Source organism: Hemicordylus capensis, chromosome 5, assembly GCF_027244095.1.
Source record: "Hemicordylus capensis ecotype Gifberg chromosome 5, rHemCap1.1.pri, whole genome shotgun sequence".
Lineage (NCBI taxonomy): Eukaryota > Metazoa > Chordata > Lepidosauria > Squamata > Cordylidae > Hemicordylus > Hemicordylus capensis.
In genome coordinates, this window is record NC_069661.1 from 251,286,360 (window position 1) to 251,312,237 (window position 25,878).

Consider the following 25,878-nt stretch of genomic DNA (forward strand, 5'->3'; position numbering starts at 1 on the left):
CAGACATACTGGAGACAAATTTGTTCACCCAGGCTTTTAGATTCAGGGGTTCTCAACCTTGGGTACCCAGACGTTGCTGGACTTCTACTCCCATAATCCCCAGCCATAATGGACAAATGCCATTGTTGTTGGGGGTTATGGGAGTTTAACTGAGGGACCCAAGGTTAAGAACCCCTAATATTCCATGTTTGCAAAAGATTCCAAATTTAATTATTTTAATGCTTATATTATTTTCATTCTAAACTGCCCAGAGATGCAAGTTTGGGGCAGTATAGAAGTCTGATAGATAGACAGATAGATAGATAGACAGACTTGAAACCCCTTTACTAACTGCTGGTCCAGGAAACTGCACATGAAGAATGTAGCGGTCCTTGAAACTCTGCACAAAGAATTTAGCGGTCCTTGACTCCAAAAAGTTTGAGAAACACTGATCTAGAGCCACAGTGGGTGATGGGAATTGTAGTTCAACGTCTGAGGACCCAAGGTTGAGAAGCAGGCTCGTCGCAGAATCAGGTGATGGTCCGGCGAGCTCAGTATCCGCGGCTCTGACTGGCGGCGGCAGCCCCGCGGCCAGAGCCTCTTCTCACCACAGATGCGGAGTGAATCCGGCCCTCCTCCTCCCTCACGCTCTACATGTGCTCGCCCACCGGCGCTATGGCGAAGGGGGAGAACAGAAGGGAGGGAGGAGGCGGTGCAATGCGGCACAGGCTACCCCTCCTCTCTCCTCCCCTGCATGCCGCCGCCGCCGCCTGATTTTGCCTCCCACCCCGCACACGTGGAGCGGCGCTGCACGCGCCACCCCAAGTGCGTCTGGAAAAGGCAAGGTTTTGCAGGGGCCCGGCTGCGGCGAGTCCCCCGGCGGCAGAAGATGCAGGCGGCACGCCCGAGCATCAGCCTCGGGCGGCCCATGAGACGCTCCGAGAGGCAGGGCCGGTGGTGTGACGCCTTCTCCCGACGAGAGAGCCTGGAGGGGCGCGGTCAGGCCAAGCCCGAGCTGCGGGGACCAGCAGAAAGCGGCGGGTTCCTCCTGGGCCGCAGAGGGACCCGGGAGGGGCAGCTCCATCTGCGGGAGCCCCCTCTCCCCCGCCGCCGGCCATGGGACGCCTGCGTCGCCGCGCGTCGCTCGCCCAGGCAGGCAGGCAGCCGCAGCCGCATCCCCAAGCGGGCGGAGGCGAGGCGGAAGGAGGCGTGGCACAAGTCAGGACAGAGCCGGAGTGAGACAGGGAGCACATCAGGTCACCCACATGGCCCTGGCTCAGCCGGCCGCGCCGATGGCCTCATCCGAGCGAGCGAGCGAGGCGGGAGGGAAGGCGAGACTCGTCCGCTCCCAGCCCAACCAGCGCCCAGCAGCAGCAGCGAGACGCGCACGCGGGAGGCGGCCTCTGGCCCTCGCCATCCCGGAAAGGCGCTTCGCTGCCCTCGCTCGCACGCCCACCGGGCTGCCCCGCGTTTAAACGCACCGAGAACGAAGCCAAGGAACAAAAAGCCGAGGAAGGAGGCAGGCGCAGCCCTGGCAGCGCTGCGCGCTCCGCCGCGGCAGGAAAACCAGCCCGGCACGGCGCTTGAATTGCAGCCGGCGGTGATGCTCCGCGCGGTGCCCACCCACGCGCCCCTCCGGCTTTCCAAAGCCGCCAAGCCTGTATTCAGAGCCACGCGCGCACACCCCGGGGCTGCAACCTAGGATGCCTCTCCACCGGCCGCAAACCATGCATTCGCGCTTTGGGCTTAGCCTGCATCCCCATCGCAACGTGCGAAGGCGCTCCATGATTTTGAGTTATTTAAAAAAAACAACACGAAACAAAAAATTCAAACCCCAATCCATTGTCACTCCCCCTCCCCGCAAGGCTAGGCGCTCTAATCCAGTCGCCTATGCTCCCAGTCCCCGTCCCCGCAGCATCTCACGCCCCTTCAAACTCGGCTCCCCTCTCGCTTAATTCCACCCCCAGTAAAGACGGGGCTGCTGCGTCTCTCCCAAATCCGTGCCCAGACCCACCCCAACGGCTGCGAATCCAGCAGCGCCCGCATATTCTGTGAGCCGCCACTGCCCGCCCCCTCCAAAGCGACCCCTTTACTCACATCTATGGGGCAGCGCCGGGTGATTGTCCGGTGGGAGCCAAATCTTTTGGATCCGGCTTTGGGTCAACTCCATGGGCATTTTCGAAGCAAAGCTCTGGATACGCCCCGGATCCACTTTGGGTTGAGGATGCAGCCGGAGGCGAGGCCGGAGATGCCCCCCAAAAGGAACAGAAGCCGGGCTGGGGCAGAGAGCTGGCTCCCTTGCAGAACTCTAGGAACTCCCCAAGTCTCTTCGGGCCTCTAATCGATGCGCACACGACACACGGAGGAGTCCGGCTTTTAATTGCGTTTCCCTTGCGGAGGGGGGGAGGCAGGACAGTCCGCTTCAATCCCGGGGGAATCAATTGGCAAGAGGGGAGGGAGGGAGGGCTGGCTGGCTGCACCTTCGCTGCCTCGGGTGCCCTTCTCGAGGACGCGCTACAGACACCCAAATGGGAACGACTCACTCGCTAGAAGTGTGTGTGAGCCTCTTCTGCCCGGCGCCGCTATTTCTATAGACCGGCCGGCAACGGCTGCGTCACGGCCCGCCTCCTCTCCCCCCCCCCGCCAAGGGGCGGGGGGAATTCTTTCACTCTCGCTCAGGTCCTGAAGGAGGAAGGGAGGGGAAGCTTCTTCTTCTCACACTATCCCACTGCCGCCCCCATCTGTCCGCTGCCTGAACTGAAGCCGTGTCTATGCTAGAGGCATCTTTTCCAACACAAAGGAATAGCCCTTCCAGGTGGGGGAAAGGAAAAAGGAGCCTTATTGTTTTGGTCTCGAATAGCTATTGATAAGATAGTATTAATTAGAATGATCATTTTACTACTACTGGTATTTATATACTGCTTTTCAACAAAAGTTTCCAAAGTGGTTTCCTTAGAGAATCGATCGACTGATTGATAAGATGGCTCCCTGTCCGCAAAGGGCTCACCATCTAAAAAAGAAACACAAGGGAGACACCAACAACAGCCACTGGAGGGATGCTGTGCTGGGGATGGATAGGGCCAGTTACTCTCCCCCTGCTAAATAAAGAGAATCACCACGTTAAAAGGTACCTCTTTGCCCAGTTAGTGGGGCTTTTAGCCCTTCAATCTACTCTGTGATATCTATCTAGATTTTTAAAAACATGCAAGACACAAAATGTGCAATTCCAAAAGAACATTTGTATAGTTCAAAAATTCGAATCATGCAAAGGCATTGAGTATTTCAAGAACCTTGAGAAACCAGTCCCTGATCATGTGTACCTATTTACTCTCCCCCTGCCTAAAACACTTCCCATAGACTCCACTATTCCACACAGAGTCTTTACCAATAAATATAAACAAAATAGTGCTGCCAAATTCCTGGTTCTGAGGACTTTCTCCCTCTCTATGTGGGCTTCTACATGGCATGCAATGTGACTCTAGAGTCTAGGCAAAATGATCTGTGCACAGAGAAGGGAAATGCACAGCTGTGCATATTACACTCACATACCATAGTGCAATTCTGAATTGTCCTTTTTAAAAACCCTGGATCTATCAATCCATCCATCATGGATGCAAATCAGACACAAAGTAAGCACTTTTGTGGTCCACTGAATTTGTCTGGAAAGATGTTCAGCCCAATGATCCATTGCAACACATCTTAACTGTCCCACTGAACTTAATTAGACTTTAAAAGTGCTGAACTTCCTCTGGACTGGGTCCCATAACTTTAGTATCCATTTCTGAAAGCATTCACACTTTGTGCATGCATATTTAAAATACAAGCATTCTTGAGTTCCTCCTTTTGAGCAGCTTTTCTTCTGTGAAGGATATTTCAGATTATTGAGGGTAAAGCACCTGCAGTGTTTAGAAAATTGAAAATCTTGCAGATTAATATTAACAGGAGTGAATCTATTGGGAGCTTTGTGGAAATCAGTTCAAATCATTTACTCGCATTTTGTGGGTCATAACTTCTGTATTTAGGAAATCTAGAACATCCTCACCAGTTATTATTCTGCAATCTTGCACGTATTTAAATACCTGGAAGAAAGCCCCACTGCACTTTAGGGCTTGCTTGATGACCTGCATGTTGTGCCATGTTGCGCTGTCATTTCCAATTGGCCTGTGCTGGCTGCCACGGCTGTCTAAGGAAGAGCCAGAGGTCTTGTGTAAATGCACCAGCACTCTGTGAGCACCACTTCTACTGTTTCCAGGGCAAGTTTTACCAGGCCACCAGCAATGCGATAAGACGCCTGTAGCAGCGCAGGCCAATTGGAAACAACAGTGTAACATTTTGCGACATGTTTCTTTTAACGTTTTTTTAAAGGTTTTTTAAAAATGTTTTTGCACATTGTTTTAATTGTCAATTAAAATTAATGATTAATTCAATTAATAATGTTATTTAATTTGTTATAGGGTGGCCAACAAATAAAAGTAGTAGCAGTTTGTTATTTATCATCATCATCATTATTATGTGGGCCAACATGTGCACAGATTTGTAGCAATAATCTCTGAAACTCGTTCAACACCCCTTCCTGGTAAGGTTTGGTGAAAATCTGTTGGAGAGCAAAACACATTGTTCTGAAAAGAGGGAGGGGAGAACGGTTGTTTCCAATTACTAGCCACTTATAAATATGCCAAGTTTTATTTTCCTAGTTTATACTAAAGATGGCAAGAATGTTAGTATATCATCAAACAACAAGCAGCGCTTTGTATATACATGAAATAGGCCAATACATGGCTGATATTTGGGAGAGGGGTACCCGTATGCATTATGTTGCATGAGAACCAGTGTTCCCTCTAACAGGGATTCCCAGATGTTGTTGACTACAGCTCCCAGAATTCCCAGCTGTCGTGGCTTTTGCTTGGGGATTATGGGAGTTGTAGTGAACAACATCTGGGAATCCGTGTTAGAGGGAACACTGGTGAGAACCCATTATAAAGAATGAGAGTTTTTAAATACTCCTTGAATTATACAGACACAATATAACAGGACATTACAGTAGCCACAGGGCTGCCACTGAAAGCAAGAGTCCCTTTCCTTCTTCCCCTCTCCCTTGTAACTTCCAGGGCAGGGGTTTCCAGCTGCAAACCACGAATTGTTGCTGGACTCCCATCATATTTATTTATTTATTTATTTTACATTTTCTATCCCACTCTTCCTCCAAGGAGCCCAGAGCGGTGTACTACATACTTGAGTTTCTCCTCACAACAACCCTGTGAAGTAGGTTAGGCTGAGAGAGAAGTGACTGGCCCAGAGTCACCCAGATAGTATCATGGCTGAATGGGGATTTGAACTTGGGTCTCCCCGATCCTAGTCCAACACTCTAGCCACTACACCACGCTGTCACAATGGCTAGTAACCAGGGATGATGGGAGTTGTAGGCCAACATCTGCAGTTTGAGACCTCTGATCGAGGGATATATAACAAAACGCATGTTGTGACACTATTATCTGTCTCGCTAAACTTACTGGGAGGAAGCAGAAGAAAGACATGAGGCTGCTATGGTTTTGTGGCATCTGACATACTGTTCCAGCCCTGCACCCTAGGAAATAAATCCCACTGGCCTCAGGGAGAGTTGCTTCCGAGGAATTCATTTAGGGTCAGCTTTAAGGAAAGAAGAGGAATCCTTTTTAAAAACACGGTTAACTCAAAATCTGCTGTCACGTTCCATAGAGGTAGGAAGGTCCAGGAAAGGTAAACAAAAAGTATAAGATGTCGGGGGTCATGGTGGGGGGAGGTGCTTTTCTTTTATTTTGCCTTCTGGTGCAAAAATACATTAAAAGAACATGGTATTCGTTTCGTATTTTAAAAAATTGCTCTCAGAATGAACAATGAAATAATTTTCAAAGTGATGTCTGAAAACATAATAGCTATATCTAGAAAAACTTCCAAGAAAGATGGGGGGGGGTAATTACAGCAAGTACACTATCCCTTGTGAGAATGTATAAATGGTATCTCTGGATGAGAGCCAATACCAGCACTGTTGCCCTGCTGACCTTCAGTAATCGGAAGTTGTGGATCTTTTAGACAAGATAAACTGGAGGAGGGCATTTCCGAGAATGCATGAATTGACATTCTTACATTCTTGTGAGTTCAGATGCTCTTTGTGCCCTATAGAGCTCTAAATGGTTCAGGGGGTCCATTTGGCCTCTTGGTGTTTAAAGCGTTCCATTCCCCACATGGATCCAAATTGCCCCACAGCTGCTTTGAGGCAAAAACGCAAAGTCAGGAGTTCCAAATATGAAGTTCCACATTTAGTCTAATTTGCTCCTCTCTAATCGTGTTCTTAACTTGCTTTCTCTAATTGTTCAAAACTGATACTTGACTCTTGTTTTTAACTTTTTAAGTGTTCTTGGGAGGGGACTTCCACTTTGAGGGACAGGAATGAATATATATATATATATATATATATATATATATATATATATATATATATATCCTTCCTCAAGCAGTAGATTTTAAGGGTATCCCAATAAAAGCAGCAAACAGTCAATTATAAACAAATTAAATGTACTTTTTTCATCAGTATATGCATTTGCTAAATAGTACTCTCTTATATGCGCACATCCTGGTTATACAAACACTCAACAAATAACATTACAAAATAATAAATTTGGCTTTTAGATTGGAATCGGGGCAGGTACCTATCCTGCTTGTTGCTACGTCAAATGCTATACACATGGATGGCACTACATAAATAATAAGAATATTTGAATGTTTTGAAGCCGCTGACTGCTGCTGAAGTTTTCACATTTCCCCCAGATGCATGCTTCTTTGTAGAATGCATGCATTTCTATACATTTTTATACATGTATCTTATTTTTTAATTGATTTTAAATGAATTTTGGCTTATAAAGGGGCTTAGGCCAATTCATAGAGGACTATAGGCCACCTCCAGCCTCAGATGCTTCTAAATACCAGTAGCAGGGGAGCAAGAGCAGGGGAAAGGGCATGCACTCTCCCCCTGCCTGTGGGCTTCCTGGAGGCATCTGATGGAGGATGGACCACTGTGTGAAACAGGATGGACTAGATAGGCCTTGGGCCTGATCCAGCAGGGCTGTTCTTATGTCCTTATGAATATGCTGTTCTGTCCATGTGAATGCCCAAAGCAGTGTGCAGTAAATTGTAAAACATATAACACCAAAACTAATCATAAAAGAAACTTTTGAAAAGGACAGAAAACGAAAACATCAAAACTAATCATAAAATAAAGTTTCAACCAAAGGAAAGGAAGGAAGGAAAGGGAAAGAAAGAATATCAGAACTAACCATAAAACAACATTTTTAAAAGAGAAAAGAAAAGAAAAGAAAAGGTAGATCTCGGTGATTAAAATGTTGAAGAAATTTTCTATTCCTTGCTTTTCAACCATTCCATTTTCATGTATGTTCTAGTTACACTGAATATTCTACAGCCCTCTAGATTTCATCCGTTGGTCTTTTGACTTCTGAGATTACTCCAAGAGACATCCACAGAAATCCATCCCTGCTGCCTTTGGAAAGAAGCAGCCAGCCCAAGAGAAAGCAAAAGTGCTGGCTGCCGCCCTCTATGGCTCTGGCACGTTCCTCACGTCCTACATGACTCTGCTGGGGAAGCCCAGCCCTGCCCGCCTGTCAATCACAGCTTGATGCAGTTGCTGGGCATCCAGCAGAACGGTGCAGAGTCACTCCTTTTGTCCCTCCTTTCTTGGTAAGGCCACCCAGCAGGCACGCGTCTCTCTCATGCTCAGAGGTGCCCTTCTCTAGTTCTGTCTCCACTCGGAGATTTGCTGGCAGGCTCTGGTGGTGGGCATACCTTGGCAAGAGGTCTAGGTCCAGAAATCTATTATCTGCAATGGAGTTCAGAATATCATCATCGCTTTATTATCATTAAAATATTTATACACGACTCTTTCAACCAACAAAAAAGCTGTTGGAGTGGTTTACATAGCAAAAGGAATGAGCAGTTGGTTCCCTGTCTCAAAGGGGGTCACCTTTAAAAGAAACTCAAGAGGAACCTCCGCTATAGCCATGGGGGGCGGAGGTGAGATGTTATGCTGGGCTGAATAAGGACAGTTGCTGTGCTAAGCAGAAGACAAGACAGCCACCACTTTTAAAGGTGCTTCTTGGCTTCGTTAGCAGGAGTCAATGTTATGCATGAATGATGCTGTATTTTTGTAAGTATATATCATTTAACAACAACAACAACAAAAGAGGCTCTCAATGTGGTTTACATAGCAAAAGTTGAGGAAATGGCGGTCCCATCCTGGAAGAGCTCACAGTCTAGGCCAGTGGTTCCCATCCTCCAGATGTTGTGGAACTACTACTCCCAGCATCCCCAGCCATAATAAACTGTAGCTGGGGATGCTGGGACTTGTAGTTCCGCAACTTCTGGAGGTTGGGAACCACTGATCTAGGGCAGGGATTCTCCAAGTTGGGTTCCAGATGTTATTGGATTTCAACTCCCATAATCCCCAACCAAAGGCCACTGGGGCTAGGGATTATGGGAGTTGAAGTCCAATAACATTTGGGGAGCCAAGGCTGAGAATCCCTGGTCTAGGGAGATGCCAGCAGCAACAGCCATTGGGGAGATGCTCCTAGCATGGCCAGAAGGGAGGTTCACAAATAAAACAAAACTTCAGAAGTAAGGACAGCAGCACACACTCAGGGAGTGGGGCAGCTGCCCTGAAGAGGTTCCCAACCTGTGGTACTCCAGATGTTGCTGAACTACAGCTCCCATCCTCACCAGCTGCAATTTATTGTGGCTGGGAATGATGGGAGTTGTCGTTCAGTTCAGCAACATCTGGAGTACCACAGGTTGGGAGCCCTTGATCTAAAGGGCTCTCTTGATCATCTTCCTCTGCTAACTGAGAAAAGAGGCACCTTTTTAATGTGGTGATTCTCTTTATTTAGGAGGGGGAGAGTAACTGGCCCTATCCACCCCAAGCACAGGACCTCCAGTGACTGTTGCTAGTGTCTATCTTGTGTTTCTTTTTAGATTGGGAGCCCTTTGGGGACAGGGAGCCATCTTATTTATTTGTTAATTTTCTGTGTAATCCGCCCTGAGCCATTTTTGGAAGCGCGGTATAGAAATTGAATTAATCATCATCATCCTGTTATTCAAAAAGCCCTTCCTTAGCTTTGGCACGGAGAGGCCACAAAGAATGAGAGCTAATTAATGGGTGATCAAGGCAGGTCACCCCAAGAGTCCTAAATCTCTTTCCTTCCTGGGGAATAAGACCTGGTCAGGGGTTCTCAACACCCCCAGATGTTGTAGGATTACATCTCCCATGAGGCTCAGTCACAATGCCATTGACAGAACCCCTGATGTAGAGACCAGCCCTTATCCCCCGGGGAAGGAAAGATCTTCAGAAAGGCTGGTGTGACTTGCTTTCAACACTGAGTAATTCACACTCATTGTCTGTGGCCTCACTATGCCAAAGCTGGGTCAGGGGATGATGGGAGTTGTAGTCCAACAGCATCTGGGGATCCAAGCTTGGAATCCCTTGTTCTACATGCAGAATGGTGGTGGAGTGCTGGGATGGTGCAGTGGACTGTAACACTTCCAGATGCATGGGCAGAACATTTATCAATGACCCTTTACTTTTAATAAATAAATAAATTTGCAAATAGAAGATTAGCACAGGAGGGATTAAGCTAACCATCCCCCTTTTTCCCCTCCCTAAAGGGCAAGTTTCTTTCATAATATGGATATTTCCTAGAGATACATATATCTGGCAGTATATGCATATGCTAAACAAATACATATATATTTGTAGAGTATATTCACAGGGGGCAGCAAAAATTGGAACCCCCAACCGCACCGCACCCACTTGCAAACTATGAACTGAATCAGTGCAGACCACTCCACAATCTCTCAGGACTTTACCACCTTAATTCTGCTGCCTGTGCAAACCAGACCCAACAGGTCACAGAACTGAGCTACAGACACAGACACAGACACAGACACAGACACACACACACCTGTGACCCACCAAACAAATGGCAGCCAGAGAGTAAGGTGCTCCAAAGTGTGAGGGGAGCGAATGCTTCCCCCCACCACCACCACCCTGCCCCTGTGCAAAATAAGACTGAGAAGTAACAGAGGGGAAAAGCAAGCAAACTATTAATATCACCCTTGGCAGCAGAGATAATTTCCTGTAGGATTAACAGTTGCTTAAAGCCTGCCATAATGACCTATTGTGCCCATTAGTTGTCATTAATTCTAATCATTAATTCCACACACACACACACACCCAGAAATGCACTAGATAAAGGTGGCCAGGGCTTAGCTTTTGTTTAAGGGATGGTCAGATAACCACAAATGACTCTTTCCCATTTGACATGGCCTCTCCTTTGAGGGGCATGAGCTCTGCATCCATAAACCTGCCCCAGCCTCCAGAAAACAAATCAATTTGGGGGGGGGATATCTTGCTTATAAACAGCCTGAGGACTCCTGCCTCTCTGAAAGAACGTTGCCCATAGGAAGCTGCCTTATACGGAGTCAATCCACTGGTCCATCTAGTTCAGCGCTGTCTACTCTAACTGGCAGCGGCTTCTCCAAGGTTGCAGGCGGGAGTCTCTCACAACAATACCTGGAGATGCTGCCAAGGATGGAACTTGGGAGCTTCTGCATACAGGCTCTCTTCCACTGAGCTATGACCCTATCCCCTAAAGGGAATATCCTTCAGCACTCACATGTATTTATTTATTTATTTACATATTTTTATACCACCCAAAACTTACGTCTCTGGGCGGTTTACAACAAAATAAAAACAGAAAGTAAAACGTTAGTTAAAACAAAACGTTTAAAACCTTACAACCATTTAAAATTTTTAAAACAATATTTTAAAAGCGCATTAAAGCCATTAAAACAATATTAATTAAAAGCCTGGGTGAACAGATGCGTCTTTAAAGACTTTTTAAAAGCTGTCAGAGATAACAACTTTGGATGTAGTCACCCATCCAAATGCAAATCAAGGTGGACCCCGCTGAGCGAAGGGGACAATTCATGCTCACTACAAGACCAGCTCTCCTGACGCCTGCAACCCTTTTCTCAGAACACCTGTCACAGGTTGTCAAACTTGGGTCCCCAGATGTGGTTGGGCTACAACTCCCACCATCCCCAGGTCATTGTGCGGATGCCTCTGAATACCAGTTGCAAGGGAGCAACAGCAGGAGAGAGGGCATGCCCTCAACTCCTGCCTGTGGCTTCCAGCGGCATCTGGTGGGCCACTGTGTGAAACAGGATGCTGGACTAGATGGGCCTTGGGTCCGATCCAGCAGGGCTGTTCTTATGTTCTTATGGGAGTTGCAATGTTTGGTGACCCAAGAGTGAGAACTCCTGACCTATATGACTCTAACACTCTTCTTTCGTCCTCCCCACCTTTCACATTTCTCCCCAAAACCCACACTTACTGGTGGTGTAAGGAACAGAGTGTTGAACTGGGACTGGGGAAAACTGCATTCAAGTCACTGCATGGACATGAAACTCATTCAGTAACCTTGGGACAGTTACCATCTCCCAGACTAAGCTCACCTCACAATGGCTGTTGCAAACATACAAGCCCTCTACTCACGTTATGTTCAATGCATGTACAATTTGTGTGCACTGTACGCATGTACAGATCTCTGCCTCACATAGGGTTATGCACACATTATGTTGAATGCATGTACAGTACAGCAATGGTTTTGTGTTTTTTAAAAAATTATTCACTATGTACACTGCCTCAAACTTACGTCTCTAGACATACACATCTGTTTTATGTTATATGTCTGCACAACAACATAAAACAAATAATTAAAGCATTAAAACAATTTAAGACCACAAGTCTAGTTAAAAAGCGTGGGCGAATAAATGCGTCTTTAAAGACTTTTTTAAAGCTGACAGAAATGGGGAGGCTCTTATTTCAGCAGGGAGAGCATGTCAAAGTCTCAGGGCAGCAAGAGAGAAGGCCCGTCCCTGTGCAACCACCAGACAAGCTGCAGACAGACCTGTCTGGATGATCTCAATGGGTGATGGGGCTCATAGTGAAGCCGCTCTCCTAATTACACTTGGGCCTAAGCTGATTGGGGCTTTATATGTGGTAACCAGCACCTTGCATTTTGCCCGGAAACATATCGGCAGCCAGTGTCGTTCTTTTAATAGAGGAATAATATAGTCTCTTATCTTTCTCATCTGTACCCTGCCTCACATAGGTTCGTACTAAAGAGCCAACGTAGCATAGTGGTTAGGTGTTGGATATTGAACAGAGAGGCCTGATTTCACAACCCCTCTTGGCCAGAAAGCTCACTGGTGCTGGTGTGTCGGTCGCTCTCAGCCTAACCTACTTCACAGGGTTGTTGTAAGGATAAAAGGTGGGGAGGTGTCTGGAGCCACCTGGACTGCAACTGAGTGCAGACCATCTCAGAGGAGCACACCCCAGCCAAGACCCCCGCCCCCCAACAAAACCTCCTGGACCCAAGAGATGCTGAGCAGTCAGCCAGAGCTTGTCAACCCTCCTGCAGGCCCCCACCAACTCGGAGGAGCCCTGCAGCGGGAGACCGGCTACCCTCCCCTCTGGGGACGACTGGGACATGTTCCTGCTGTCCGGTCCCATCTCTAGATAGCACAAACTGCAGCAGCTGCCTGGCCTGGCCTGGGTACAGGCGAGAGACCATGAATGGAGGACGGGCAGGATGACAGTGTAAATCAGAGGTCAACGGCCAAGGCCACTGGGGATGATGGGAGTTGTAGTCCCTGTTCTGCAACATTTATTGCCCTTGTGGATCAAGAGAAATCAGAACAGTTGGCCACATTCTTCTTTATTGTGTTTTTTATTATGATTTGCAGCATAAACTTATTTCACCCAAGCTAAAGAATCTTCTAGGTCGATCTGATGAAATGTATATTTGGTTTCTTTTAGAGGGTAAAGAAAGCAATATTTCTTATAATGTAGCTAAATTTTGTATTTTAGCCTCTAGATCACACCATGCAATTGTAGTTCCTCCCTAAAAATGATGTCGTTTGGAAAATTGTTAAACTTTCCAGGCTGCTGTATCTATTGTAGGTTTTTTGTGGGTTTTTTAAACCATATGTATACTAGCCAATAACAATAATAAAGATTTGATTTGAAGGCAGTTGTAGTCCAGCAACATCTGGGGAGCCAAGTTTGAGAACCCCTGGAGTGACACAGTAGTGGCAGACCTAAATACAAAGTTGGGTCAGCTGCCAAGAGACCCTACAAAGCAGCAGGATGAAGGCCATTTAAAATGCAGCCGGGGAGAGCTGAACACCCCCCCTCCTCCCCCCCCAACTCCCTCCCTATGCACTGCTCTTTAAGCCACCACAACTCACACTGGAGGGTTCCAAAGTCAGAAATAAACCCTACTGAGGGGAAAGCAAACATTAAAAAACCCCAGCTGAACCCGCACAGAGCATCTGTGCGCTAGGACTTTGTTGCTCATCTCGCTCCCTCCCCGCCACTCACCCACTCACTCACCCCCTCCCCACCGCTTGCTCACTCCCTGCTTGCTCACTTGCCCCCTCCCTGCCGTTTGCTCTCTATAATACAATACATATATAGATTCTTCTCTCCTCTATAATCTTCCCACCAGTAACAGCTGCCTTCCAACTGACCTTAACCATCACAGGCTCCTCTTTCCTATCTGCATATGGAATTCCCACTGCCCAATCAACACGGTGTTCCTGCTCTGTTACCTCCGATTGGTAAAGCATTGTGTGGGCGGAGCTTGCCACGCACCATTTGCCACAGACCATCTTAGTGTTTTATATAGAGAGAAGATAGATAGATGCTGGGTGAGCAAGGACAGGCAGGGGAAGGCTTGGATCTCCCCAACCAACCAGGCGGCCACCCACCCATATACAGTGCCATAAACTGCCCACACGTGCCCCACTTTACAGAGAAGCAGCCAGATCTTGGCTTGGTCCTGCCAGGTCACATCTAACTTTTTCTCCACAGTTTTCCCAGCAGAGGGATGATCAGCTGTTTGGTTTGTTCACTTCCTCCTGGGGAAGTCCCCCTACTGGGGTAGCCATCTGAGTATGACTCAGAGCTTCTTCTCGTGTCACTTGAGGTAAAGGCTGCCAGAGAAGCAGTTTCACTTTGTGCCATCAGCCAGAAGCAGAAGTCTGAGCTTCAGAGGACAAGGAGCCGAAGAGAGTGCAAATGGTGGCCCAGAGAAGAAGTTCTAATACTCCCATTAGACACCATCACACATTTCCCTGAAAAGACAATGAGGCCTCAGTGGGGGAGCAAGTGCTTTTTTCCCCTTCCCCCTGGCTGGTGTTGTACTGGGATGGGGATGGAGCCCAAGCCCCCTTGGTTTGCATGCAGAAGGCCCCAGGTTCAATCCCTGGCAGCATCTCCGGGTAGGGCTGAGAAAGATTCCTGTCTGAAACCCTGGAGAGCCACTGCCAGTCTGTGTAGACAAATCTGAGCAAGATGGACCAATAGTCTGACTCTGCATAAGTCAGCTTCCTATGTTTCTATAACCAAGTCTGTCCTAAAAGCATAGCCAGACAATGGAGGAAAATGCCTGTGGGCTAAATTAGACATTACATAAACAATGCGAATAGTTTTGGTAGGGGTTCTCAAACTTGGGTCCCCAGATGTTGTTGAAGTACAACTCCCATCATCCAAGCCTTCAGCCATTGTAACTGGGGCTTGTGGGAGTTGCAGTCCATATCTGGGGACCCAAACATATCTGCGCACCCAAGTTTGAGAACCCTTGGTTTAAGGGAATGGGCCACAGCTCAGTGGTAGAGCATCCGTTTTGCATGTAAAAGGTCTCAGGTTCAACCCCTGGCAGCATCTCCAGGTGGGTTGGGAAAACTCCTGGCTGAAACCTTGGAGAGCTACTGCCCATCAGTGTAACAATACTAAGCTGGATGGACCAATGGTGGTAGCAAGTATGAATTGTCCCCCTTGCTAAGCAGAGTCTACCTTGGTTTGAATTTGGATGGGAGACTACATGTGTGAGCACTGTAAGATCTTCCCCTCCGGGGATGGGGCCACTCTGGGAAGATCACCTGCCTGCTTGCATGCAGAAGGTTCCAAGTTCCCTCCCTAGCATCTCCCTGGGTAGGGATGAGAGAGACTGCTGCCTGCAGCCTTGGAGAAGCCACTGCCAGTCTGTGTAAGACAATATTGAGCTAGATGGACCAAGGGTCTGACTCGGTATACGGCAACTTCTTATATTCCACTGTGTGCATGAGCCACTATTACTAACACGAAGCACAGACACCATCCTTTTTAAGATTCCAAATGCTGCTAAACAAGTTTCAAAGCTTTCTTTGTGCATTATAGGCACGTGACTGACATTCGGCCTGACTGACAGAGACCCAGACTACATGTGCTGCAGGAGATCCATGCTTGGCTAGGTCTTTCTCCTTTTCAGTCAACTGAGCTGTTGATTGCTAATAACTCAGCAGAAAAGCCCAGTGCATAAAACTTAGGCTGGCTGTGCGGGGAAGAGAAGCACAGCTTATCAGGGGGTGCTTGTTTCTAGTCCATCTAGGCCTAGGACTGTTCAGGGCAGGCTGCTCAGCAGATCATATTGGCCCACCACTCACACAGGCTTTTGCTGCAAAAATGAAACTGACCACAGTAGAGGTGGCACTAGAAAGAAGACATAAGAGCAGGCACAGAAGGGGCAAAGTGCATTTCTGGGATGGGGAGCTTTGTCCAACATGTTCGTGTATTTCAGCTCAACGTTCCATCCCAAACATTAACAAAAGTGAGCCCATCACAACCGCCATTTTCTTGTTTTATTTTTTTCCCCATGCAGAGAAAGAAAAGTGAAGGAGGTGTACGGTAAAGAAAGAGAAAAGAAAAGCAGGGGGAGTGAAGGAGAAAGAAGTACAAATATCACCTTAACAAATTGTTTTGGTAAAAACGAATCTGCCTACTTTCCTTTCACTATAATCTTAAATAATTACCATCTTCACGTTAGCCCACTTCAGCCTTAAACATTCATACATTTGCCATTTTGAATTGGGGTGGATTACATCATCTCAAACTATGCCATTGAGGTGTCCCTGGGTGTTACTCACTGCAACTGTACTAAATTTGGTTCAAATCTGTTAGGCAGTCCACAAGTTAGCCAACTTGTGCCTCAACCAATCGCACGTCCACCATCCTGAATCAGGGCGGATGACATCATTACAAATTACACCCTTGAGCTGCCCCTATGTGTTACTCACTGCAACTGTACTAAATTTGGTTCAAATCGGTTAGGCAGTCCACAGCCCACTTGCGCCTCAAACGTTTACACGTCTGCCATCTTGAATCGGGGTGGATTACATCATTAAAAACGACACCATTGAGTAGTGTCCCTATGTGTCACTCACTACAACTGTACCAAATTTGGTTCAAGTCAGTTAGGCGATTCACAAGTTAGGCCACTTGTGCCTCAAATGCTTCCATGTCCGCCATCTTGAATTGGGGTGGAAGATGTCATCAAAAAATACACCATTGAGGTGTCCCTTTGTGTCCCTACAACTGTACCCGATTTGGTTCATATTGGCCAAGGAATTGCGAAGTTGATGGCACACACACACACACAAAATACCGGGTGATCTCATAAGCTTACTTAGTGTAAGGAAAGTAGGCTAAACATTAAGAGAGGGTCCCTTGATGCAATCTGGGCCCTGAATATGAGGGTACTTCCAGACAGGGGGTTTAGTCCAGGATTGCTGCATCTTGTTTTCTCTTGATTATTTATTTATTTTTACATTTTATATCCCGCTCTTCCTCCAAGGAGCCCAGAGCAGGGTACTACATACTTAAGTTTCTCCTCACAATAACCCTGTGAAGTAGGCTAGGCTGAGAGAGAAGTGACTGGCCCAGAGTCACCCAGCAAGTCTCATGGCTGAATGGGGATTTGAACTCGGGTCTCCCCGGTCCTAGTCCGGCACTCTAACCACTACACCAACTGGCTCCAGGAATTCTATTAGGAATTTTATTAGGGATTCACATGATGCTGTCACCCAGCTATTGTCAACCTGTACTCTCCCTGTGCTGATATCATCACATTGATTAATGGAGTTTTTCTGCCTTTCTTTGTGAACAGCACCACAGCTGCACAGTGACAATATGTGCAGGCCGTGGGCTCTTCCAGTTGGCAATAAAGTGCAGGATCTGCAAGGATTTTGCTCAAGTTCTCAGTGCACTCTTACTCACTATGCAGATGCTCCTGCAAGTTTCCACACCCTTTCCTAGTGCTGTCTTTCCCTCTGTACACATGCTGAGCAGGGATCTTGCGTGGTTTTTGCAGAGCTACTTGCCAGCCAACTCTTGTACTCTGCGAAGAGCCCACCCACTGCTTCTGTGGTGACGGAGGAAAGGGACGAGTTAGGAACAGAGTACGCTGCCTTATGCTGAGTCAGACCATTGGTCCATCTAGCTAAGTGTTGTCAACACAGACTGGCAGTGGCTCTTCAAAGTTTCAGGTAGGAGATGCCAGGGAGGGAACCTGGGACCTTTTACATGCAAGCAAGACTCACATGTAGTCTCCCATCTAAATGCAAGCCAAGGTAGACCTTGCTTAGCCAAGGGGACAATTCATGCTCACTACCACCAGACCAACTCTCCTTCCCAGTAGTTCTTCATCTGGCAAACAGCTCTTGAATATATTAATGGCCAGGCCAACAGCTTTGGATGACACTTCCGAGGGAATGGCACAAATTCAGGCTAAGTGGGCATTTTTTTCTGAAACTGAACCCTGAGACCATGGGTGGAGAGAGAGTAACCCCTGCCCTTCTCCAGGGAGTGCGGAATGGCCTCAGTGACACCCACCTAGAAGAGGAGACTTTTAAGAAAACTTTAATAAACGCTCCCAAATGATGGCCTACTGCGGTACTACAGTCACCATGCCAAACGGCCTGTCGTGATTGGGTGACCCTTGAGGTCTCTTTCCCCAGCAATGTGATTCCCTGAAAAAGTAGAAAACTGAGTTGCAAAGAAGTAACAAAGGGCTCCCTGTTTGTGCCAATCACTTGGAAGCAAGCCTTGGAAAAGCAACCTTTGGCCATCTCCATGGCGAACGTTGCTGGGCTGAAGGATTTAGAAAGCATCATTCAGAATCTGAAAGGAGGCTGCCACCAGCATCTTAACAGGGGAGCACTGAGCGGGGTGCAGGGAGGGGCTTTGAGTTTCAGAAACAAACAACTCTGGGGCACATTTTTACTGGGATTTCTTAAAAGCCAGCAGCATAAAAACATGGCAGCTCTCAAAGGCTTTCATTAGCCTTGGATCCTTCTGCATGTTTGCTGCTTGTTAAAGAAAGAGCGGTGTTTGTTTACAAGGGGTGCTCAAAAAGTTCGTATTCTGACCTATACGAACAACTCAGATCTGTGTGTTTTGGTTTTGGTTTGTTAATGGAACCCCACTTGACCGCAATACACTTGTTTTACCTGTGCTCCAGTGCCTCTATCCCTCTGGGGGAAAATTATTTTCTCCAAGTTGTTCAGCCACCCATCAACATGGCCTCAGAAGCACGTGGAAATTCCGTCCCACAAAGGTGCTTTTTCATTCACGGAAATAAATAAAAGTCACTAGGGGCAAGGCCTGGGGAATAGGGAGGGTGTTCAAGTAGTTAGAATCCTGCATTACAAATAGCAGCCATTGCAATGTTGGAGGTGAGGCTTGATGCATTGCCTTGAAGAAAAAGCACACCTTGTCACAACCTCCAATGCCTCTTTGTTTTATTTCTCTTCTGCTTCACTGCTGCATGAAGCTGACCGATTAGGTTGTCATAGTAATTGCCAATAATCATGGTGCTGTGGTCCAGAGAGTCAACCATGAGGACTCCCTCAGCACCCCTCAGAATGGAAGCCATCACTTTGCCTGCTGATGCCACAGCACAGAACCTATTGGGCAGCGGTGATGAGCATTGTTCCCTCTAACAGGGATCCCCGGATGTTGTTGACTACAACTCCCATAATCCGTAAGCAAAAGCCATTGCAGCTAGGAATTCTAGGAGTTGTAGTCAACAACATCTGGGGATCTCTGTAAGAGGGAACACTGGTGATGAGGTATGCTTCCACATCATGCTTTGCATTTTGGTCTCAGGACCAAAGTGATGGACCCACGTTCCATCTATCATCTTGATCTAGGCCCAAACGTTTGTTGGATCTTGATGCAACATGTCCAAATTGGCTGATGGCATCTGCAAGCGACATGCCTTTTGTTGCTCTGTCAACATTCGTGGCACCCATAAGAACATAGGAAGCTGCCATATACTGAGTCAGACCATTGGTCTATCTAGCTCAGTATTTACACAGACTGGCAGCGGCTTATTCAAGGTTGCAGGCAGGAGTCTCTCCCAGCCCTGTCTTGGAGATAGCTTGGAACTTGGAACCTTCCGCATACAAGCATGCAGGTGCTCTTCACAGAGTGGCCCAAACCGGAGTAGAATATCAGACAGTGCTCACACATGTCTCCCATTCCAATGCAAACCAGGTCAAGCCCTGCTTAGCAAAGAGGACAATTTATGCTTGCCACCACAAGACCAGCTCTCCTCCCATCTGGCATTCACCTTCTTCACCTTCAAATTGTCTGTCAAGATAGAATAGACACTACCAACTGAGACGCTCACAGAGTCTGCAATTGTCCTGTCATTCTCCTGTCCTGCATCACGAGATTACACACACTGTTGGTGTTTTCCTGTGTGATGGACACTGAGGGCTGTCTTGTGTGTTGAACCATCTTCACATGATTTTCCGCCACACCTGAATTCTCTCTGCCACTTCATGACAGATGAATAGGCTGACACATTCTCCACCAATTTTGCTGCATATCAGCATGAACCTCCTGTGAGGAAATGCCCTTCAGGGGCAGGTACTTTATCACTGCCTAGAGTTGTGGTTTTTCCATTTTTTGCAAATCTACCAACTTGCCTCAGATTACCATGTGCAGCAAAAATACCATGATGTATTTGGTGTATGTGATATATGATATTTGGTGCCCTTACGTGCAACAACATACACTCTCTGCAGAAAAAAATATTGCACCCTGTGGTTGAATACATGTTTGTCAGAATATGGACTTTTTTGAACAACTCTCATAATTATGGAGTGCCAGGGTGAAGCAATGGGTTGTCACCTGAATAAGGAAACCTTAGTAAGTTAAGTGATTTTTAGAAAATTAATTGGTTGACTCTATCTGCATAAATGTGCATACAGGTACAAACAAAAGTGCTGAATAAAAAAAGTGTGCCTTTTTATTTTTGCATGATGAAAACCCCTGTCACAGCAGGCACTATCTGAAAAGAGATACTCTTGCTTGTGTGCGAAAGAAGGCCGTGCTGTCTGCAGGCTGGCCATTCGTCGGGTAGAGCTGTGTGGGACCGTGCAACTCTACCTGAAGAATGGCCAGCCTGCAGGAAGTCTGACTTTTGTTAATGCCATGACGGCGGAACAGTAAAGGAGAGAGAGGAGCAACTGGAGCTGCTGGGAATCAGAGGCAGCTGCATCTCATTTGGCATGCCTTCTGGCTCATTAGGACAAGCCGCTACTGCCACAACCCACAGATTTCTAAGAACTTGTTTTGCAAAATTACAAGTCACGCTGGAAATGGAAAAGGCAGGGTGCAAACTCCTTTAATAAATAAATACATATTTTAAAAAGCTGCTGCCCAGTGAATATTTTCAGTGCACTAAAAGGCTTTTGTTTATTCATGTATACCCCACTTTTTGGCCAAGATGGTCTCCTAGAGCGGCTTCGGGGAGGGACCAAAGCCCAATGGCGGAGTTTCCACTTTCCATGCAGGAGCCCCTTGCATTAATCCTAAAAGGCAGGGGCTCCCAACCTTGGGTGCCCAGATATTGTTGGGCAATGACTCCCTTTGTCCCCCAGCCACAATGGTCTTTGCAACGGATGATGGGAGTTATCATCCAACAGCATCTGAGGACCCAAGGTTGGGAAACTCTACTAAAAAGGATTTCAGGTGCTGGGAAATACCCTTTTCTACCTGGAAAGCTGCTGCCAGTCAGAGCAGACAGACTGGGCTAGAAGGACCAAGGGTCTGACTCAGTATGGCAGCTTCACAATAGAAATAGGTGGTTCTATGTATGGCAATATCTTCTGGCCGCTGGCAGCTGGTGACACAACTCTGGTTCCAAGCTTTTCCCTCCAGAGGAAGGGGCAGAAGGAGCTGCAGGTGGAGTCCAGATCAACCTGATCAGATGACCTTGAACAGGTGAAGTCACTTTCTCTTTTTATTCCCTCTCTCTGCCTAAACCTGCCTGATGGTTGCAACACTGCTGTGTGATAAACAAGACAAGAAGCAGTCAAGAATCCAGTCTACTCCAAAGGTGCTGTAGAAAGGACAAATTGTTCCAGCCAAAATCCCTCTTCGTATTTCTACACCCTCGTTCAGATGCTGGCTCAGCCTTCACGTGTATGTTATGCCCTCCCTCTGCTCTGTGCCCCGTGGGCTTCAAACCCTACCTATATTACGAGTTAGTGTGCAAGATCTTGCCAGACACCTAAAAACCATCTTATTATTCAAATTATTATTTTTTATTATTTATTATTATTATTATTCCTCCCCCTCCTCCATAGCTCAGTGGTAGAGCATCTGTTTTGCATGCAGAAGGTCCCAGGTTCAATCCTTGGCAGCATCTCCAGTAGGGTTGGGAGAGACTCCTGCCTGGAACCCTAGAGAGCCTCTGCCAGTCACTGTAGACTGGCAGAGTGGTGATTCTCTTTATTGAGCAGGGGGAGGGCAACTGGCCTTATCCATCCCCAGCACAGCATCCCTCCAGTGGCTGTTGCTGGTGTCAACCTTACATTTCCTTTTAGATTGTGTGAGCCCTTTGGAGACAGGGAGCCATCTTTCTTTATTTATTTCTATTTCTCTATGTAAGCCGCTTTGAGAACTTTTGTTGAAAAGCGGTATATAAATATTTGTTTTTGTTGTTGTAAACGATGCTGAGCAAGATGGACTCACTGTAAAGCAGATTCCTATGTTCCTCTGGGACTGAACTAAAACAACATTATTATTATTATTATTATTATTATTTAAAATATTTATACCCCACCCCTCCAGTGCACTACTGCTTGGGGTGGCTCACAACATTAAGATAGACACAGATACAATAAAAGTAATAAAATTAACTAATTCTTTTAAAGTCAGATTAAAAACCACACTTATTAGGTTCAAATTAAAAATGAAAATTATAGGAAGCTAAAAAAGCTAAAGAACCTACCAGATATAACAAAGTAATAATGGAGCATTAAAAAGCCTCCTTTAAAAGGTGCATTTTAAGATGTTTTTCAAAAACACTGAGGGAGGGAGCATGGCGAAACTCTTCAGGGAGGATGTTCCAAAGCCAAGGGGCCACGACCAAAAAGGCCCTGTCTCTAGTCCCCGCCAACCGGACCTCTGTTAGTGGCAGGGTCATGAGCAGGGCCTGAGATGATGAGCGGAGGGCCCTGGCAGATTCATATCGGCGAATGTGGTCCGACAGGTACCCCGGCCCCAAGCCATGTAGGACCTGAAAGGTCAATACCAGCACCTTGACATGGGGCCATAGCTGGGGAATCTTATTGATTGATTGATTGATTGATTTGATTTATACCCCGCCCAAACTTTTGTCTTTGGGTGGAATGGGGCCAGAGCTCAGTGATACAGCATCTGCTTTGCATGCAGAAGGTCCCAGGTTCACTCCCTGGCAGCATCTCCAGGTAGGGCTGTGAGAGACTGCAACCTTGGAGAGCCGCTGCCAGACAGTGTAGGCAACGCTGAGCTAGACGCACCAATGGTCTGACTCGGTATAAGGCAGCTTCCAATGCACCTATGCTCCTCTTCTGCAAGACAGAGCTCTTCTCCCATGGGTCAGGATAGGGGAGAAATGGAAGAGAAAGGCAGTTGAAATCCACAGACCCCTTACTAGGGGGGGTCTCCCCCAATTTTTCTCTGCCCTTCCAAATTTTTTATCAATAAATTTTAGATAACTGGATGTTGCTTGCACTCAGGACTAATGGGCATCAGACAAGCTGCACCCCTCTTTTTTGGCACCCCTTTAACTTCTAGGCTGGTTATGAATGCTCCTGATATGCTGTGGAACTTGGGCCTTTCCCCACTCTAGGAAATGCACTCTCTCATGGGGTGAGGTGGGAATCAACCTGAATCCTATTAGAGATCTGGCAGGAGGAGGTTCTCCAGCCCTGGCAGGGGAAACAAACGTGTTGTTTGCATTCCTGCTTGCTTCTGAAGTGTTGGCATCTGTTCATGATCTCAAGAGGTTATTTGAAATCCAGCCTCGGCATCCAGAGGGACGTGACGCTAGTTCCCATTTCCACGAAAGGTTAAGAGCAAACGGGTGCTCCTTTCACATAGGGTAGCCTGATCTATATAGATAGTTTTCCCTACTGTACAACTTAGAAATCTGAGCCTGCAGGGCAGTGGATTAAGAGATCCTGGTGCAGAATCTGTGTTCCTTTGACGCAGTGATGCATATTGGTGAATCATCTTACTTATCTCTCACAGGCCACAATATGTCCTGTCTTCCTTGGGTACTCCATTTCACAGCTTTATTCATGCACACAAAATATCAAGCTTCTGCAAATGTTGGCATTGTGGGTGCACGAGGACAGACAGAGATTCCTGCTGGATGGCACCAAAACTCCATCTAGTCTGGCATCCTGACAGTCCTGTTCCCATGCTGCATGGCAGGCAGGGCAAGATAAAAATGCAGTATGACAACAAACACACTTTAAAAAAAAAAAAAAATCTATGGCTCACCTCCAGACCAAATTACTCCTGAGTAGTCCTATTGAAATTAGACTTTTCCCTGGGTAGTACTATACAGTAAGTTAGTCTAGATGTCAGTCACTGAGCCTCTTCTCACGAGCAGTGAGAATGGCTGTGGGGAAGGCTGGTTAAATGTACCTTCCCAGCAGACAAGTAGTTCTTCCTCCTGGGGCGGGCAGATCACCCGCTCAGACAAGCACTAGCTCCTGCCGGTAGCTCCAAGGGTCGGGGTGCTGGGGTGCATTGCCTTGCGTGTTGCAAGTGCGCAGGCATTATGGGGATCCCCCCCTCCCCTCCCCAAGTTTGTCAGCCGCGGCTGCAAGAAGCTGCCGCTGACACACGATCAGATAAACGGGGTTAGGCAGGGGCAGATTACGCTTTTTGCCGCCCATAGGCAAAAAGGCTTTTGCTGCCCTTTTGCCTTAAACAAAAACGGTTTGCCCTTTTTAAAAATAAGGTAAAAGTGGGGAACTTTCTCCTCGCCTGCTCCACCTTTGCTGCAGCAGCCGCTGCCCAATTGGCTGCTCCTCAAATTTTGATGCTGTAGGCAAATGCCTACTCCGCCTCTCTGTTAATCCATCACTGGGGTTAGGAGAGCACTCACTCTCCTAACCCCATGTAAAAGGGGAGCTCCATAATCGAGTTTGCCGCTGTGGTGCTGCCGGAATTGGGTTCACTCACACATGCAAAACCGGGCTGGGCTACCTTAGCCTGGTTTTGCACGCTGGTGTGAGTATCAGTGTTTCCTTTTCATGATGGGGGAAACAGAGTAGGAAGCTAGTAGCTCAAAGAGTCTTTGGGAAACCTTAAAGGTGGCACCGTATACTCGTGTGACTGACCATTCTAGGATTTATTTTTCCACACAACGCATAATCAACTTGAGGAATTCTCTGCCACAAGATGTGGTGACAGCCAACAACCTGGATGGCTTTAAGAGGGGCTTGGATAACTTCATGGAGGAGAGGTCTATCAACGGCTACTAGTCGGAGGGCTATAGGCTACCTCCAGCCTCCAAGGCAGGATGCCTCTGAGTACCAGTTGCAGGGGAGTAACAGCAGGAGGGAGGGCATGCCCTCAACTCCTGCCTGTGGCTTCCAGCGGTATCTGGTGGGCCACTGTGTGAAACAGGATGCTGGACTAGATGGGCCTTGGGCCTGATTCAGCAGGGCTGTTCTTATGTTCTTATCACAGGCACCATCATAGGCACACATGAAACTGCCTTCTACTGAGTCAGACCCTTGGTCCTTCTAGCTTAGGATTGTTGACTCTGACTGAAAAAAAAGGGAGTTACAGAGAAATTACTTATCCTCTATAAGTAATTGAACAGGAAGCAACTTTAACTGAGAAACAAGAGTTTGATATGTATTACTAACTAAAACATAGACTAAGGGGGGGAAACTCAATACACTGACTAACGGTCTCTTATGCAGAGAGAAGGAGAACCTATCAGTTTAAATTCAAGGCAGCAAGTAAGGAACAGACAAACCAACCGTGACTCCACGCCTAAGCCAGTACATAGAGACATTTGGTTAGAGAAGCATGCCCCCTACAAAGAACTGAGACAATGTATAGGGCAACATCCCACCACTTTTTCACACAGAGCATAATTAATCTGTGGAATTCTCTGCCAAGGGATGCCGTGATGGCCATCACCTTGGATGGCTTTAAGCAGGGGCTTAGACAAACTCATGGAGGAATTTCATCTCAGTGGCTACTGGTCTTGATGGCTATAGGCCGCTTCCAGACTCAGAGACAGGGGAGAACATCAAGAGAGTGGGCATGCCCTCGCCTCTTGCCTGTGGGCTTCCCAGAGACATCTGGTGGGCTATTGTGGAAAACAGGGTGCTGGGTTAGATGAGCCTTGGGCCTCTTACTTTCTTATGAATGGCAGCAGCTCTCCAAGGTTTCAGGCAGGAGTCTTTCCCAGCCCAATGTGCAGATGCTGGGACCGATCATGGCCCAGGATCCTGTCCCAGGATTCCTGGGACCTTCTGCATTTAAAGCAGAGACTCTCTAACACTGAGCTACAGTCCCATTTCCCCCACTCCTGCAGGCGCTGGCTGATGTGTGCCACATGGGCATGCTGACAATTATACCTAAAGTGGGGGAAGGAGCTAGATTCC

General features: G+C 47.3%; 1 protein-coding gene across 13 annotated transcripts in view; it reads right to left on the reverse strand.

Annotated features, from left to right (window-relative positions):
• PFKFB3 (6-phosphofructo-2-kinase/fructose-2,6-biphosphatase 3) overlaps window positions 1-25,878 on the reverse strand; it is a 125,715-nt gene that overhangs the window by 39,150 nt on the left and 60,687 nt on the right. For 5 of the 13 annotated variants that reach the window (XM_053255160.1, XM_053255156.1, XM_053255155.1 and 2 more), the window contains exon 1: window positions 2,077-2,800. The exons of 4 other annotated variants lie outside the window; for them this stretch is intronic. In XM_053255160.1, the coding sequence (XP_053111135.1) occupies window positions 2,077-2,155 (79 nt within the window). In that variant the 5' untranslated portion in view covers window positions 2,156-2,800. Of the gene's footprint in view, window positions 1-2,076; window positions 2,803-4,058; window positions 4,132-25,878 lie in introns of those variants that run through there. 4 more of the 13 variants (XM_053255147.1, XM_053255149.1, XM_053255146.1 and 1 more) reach the window with 4 other exon arrangements.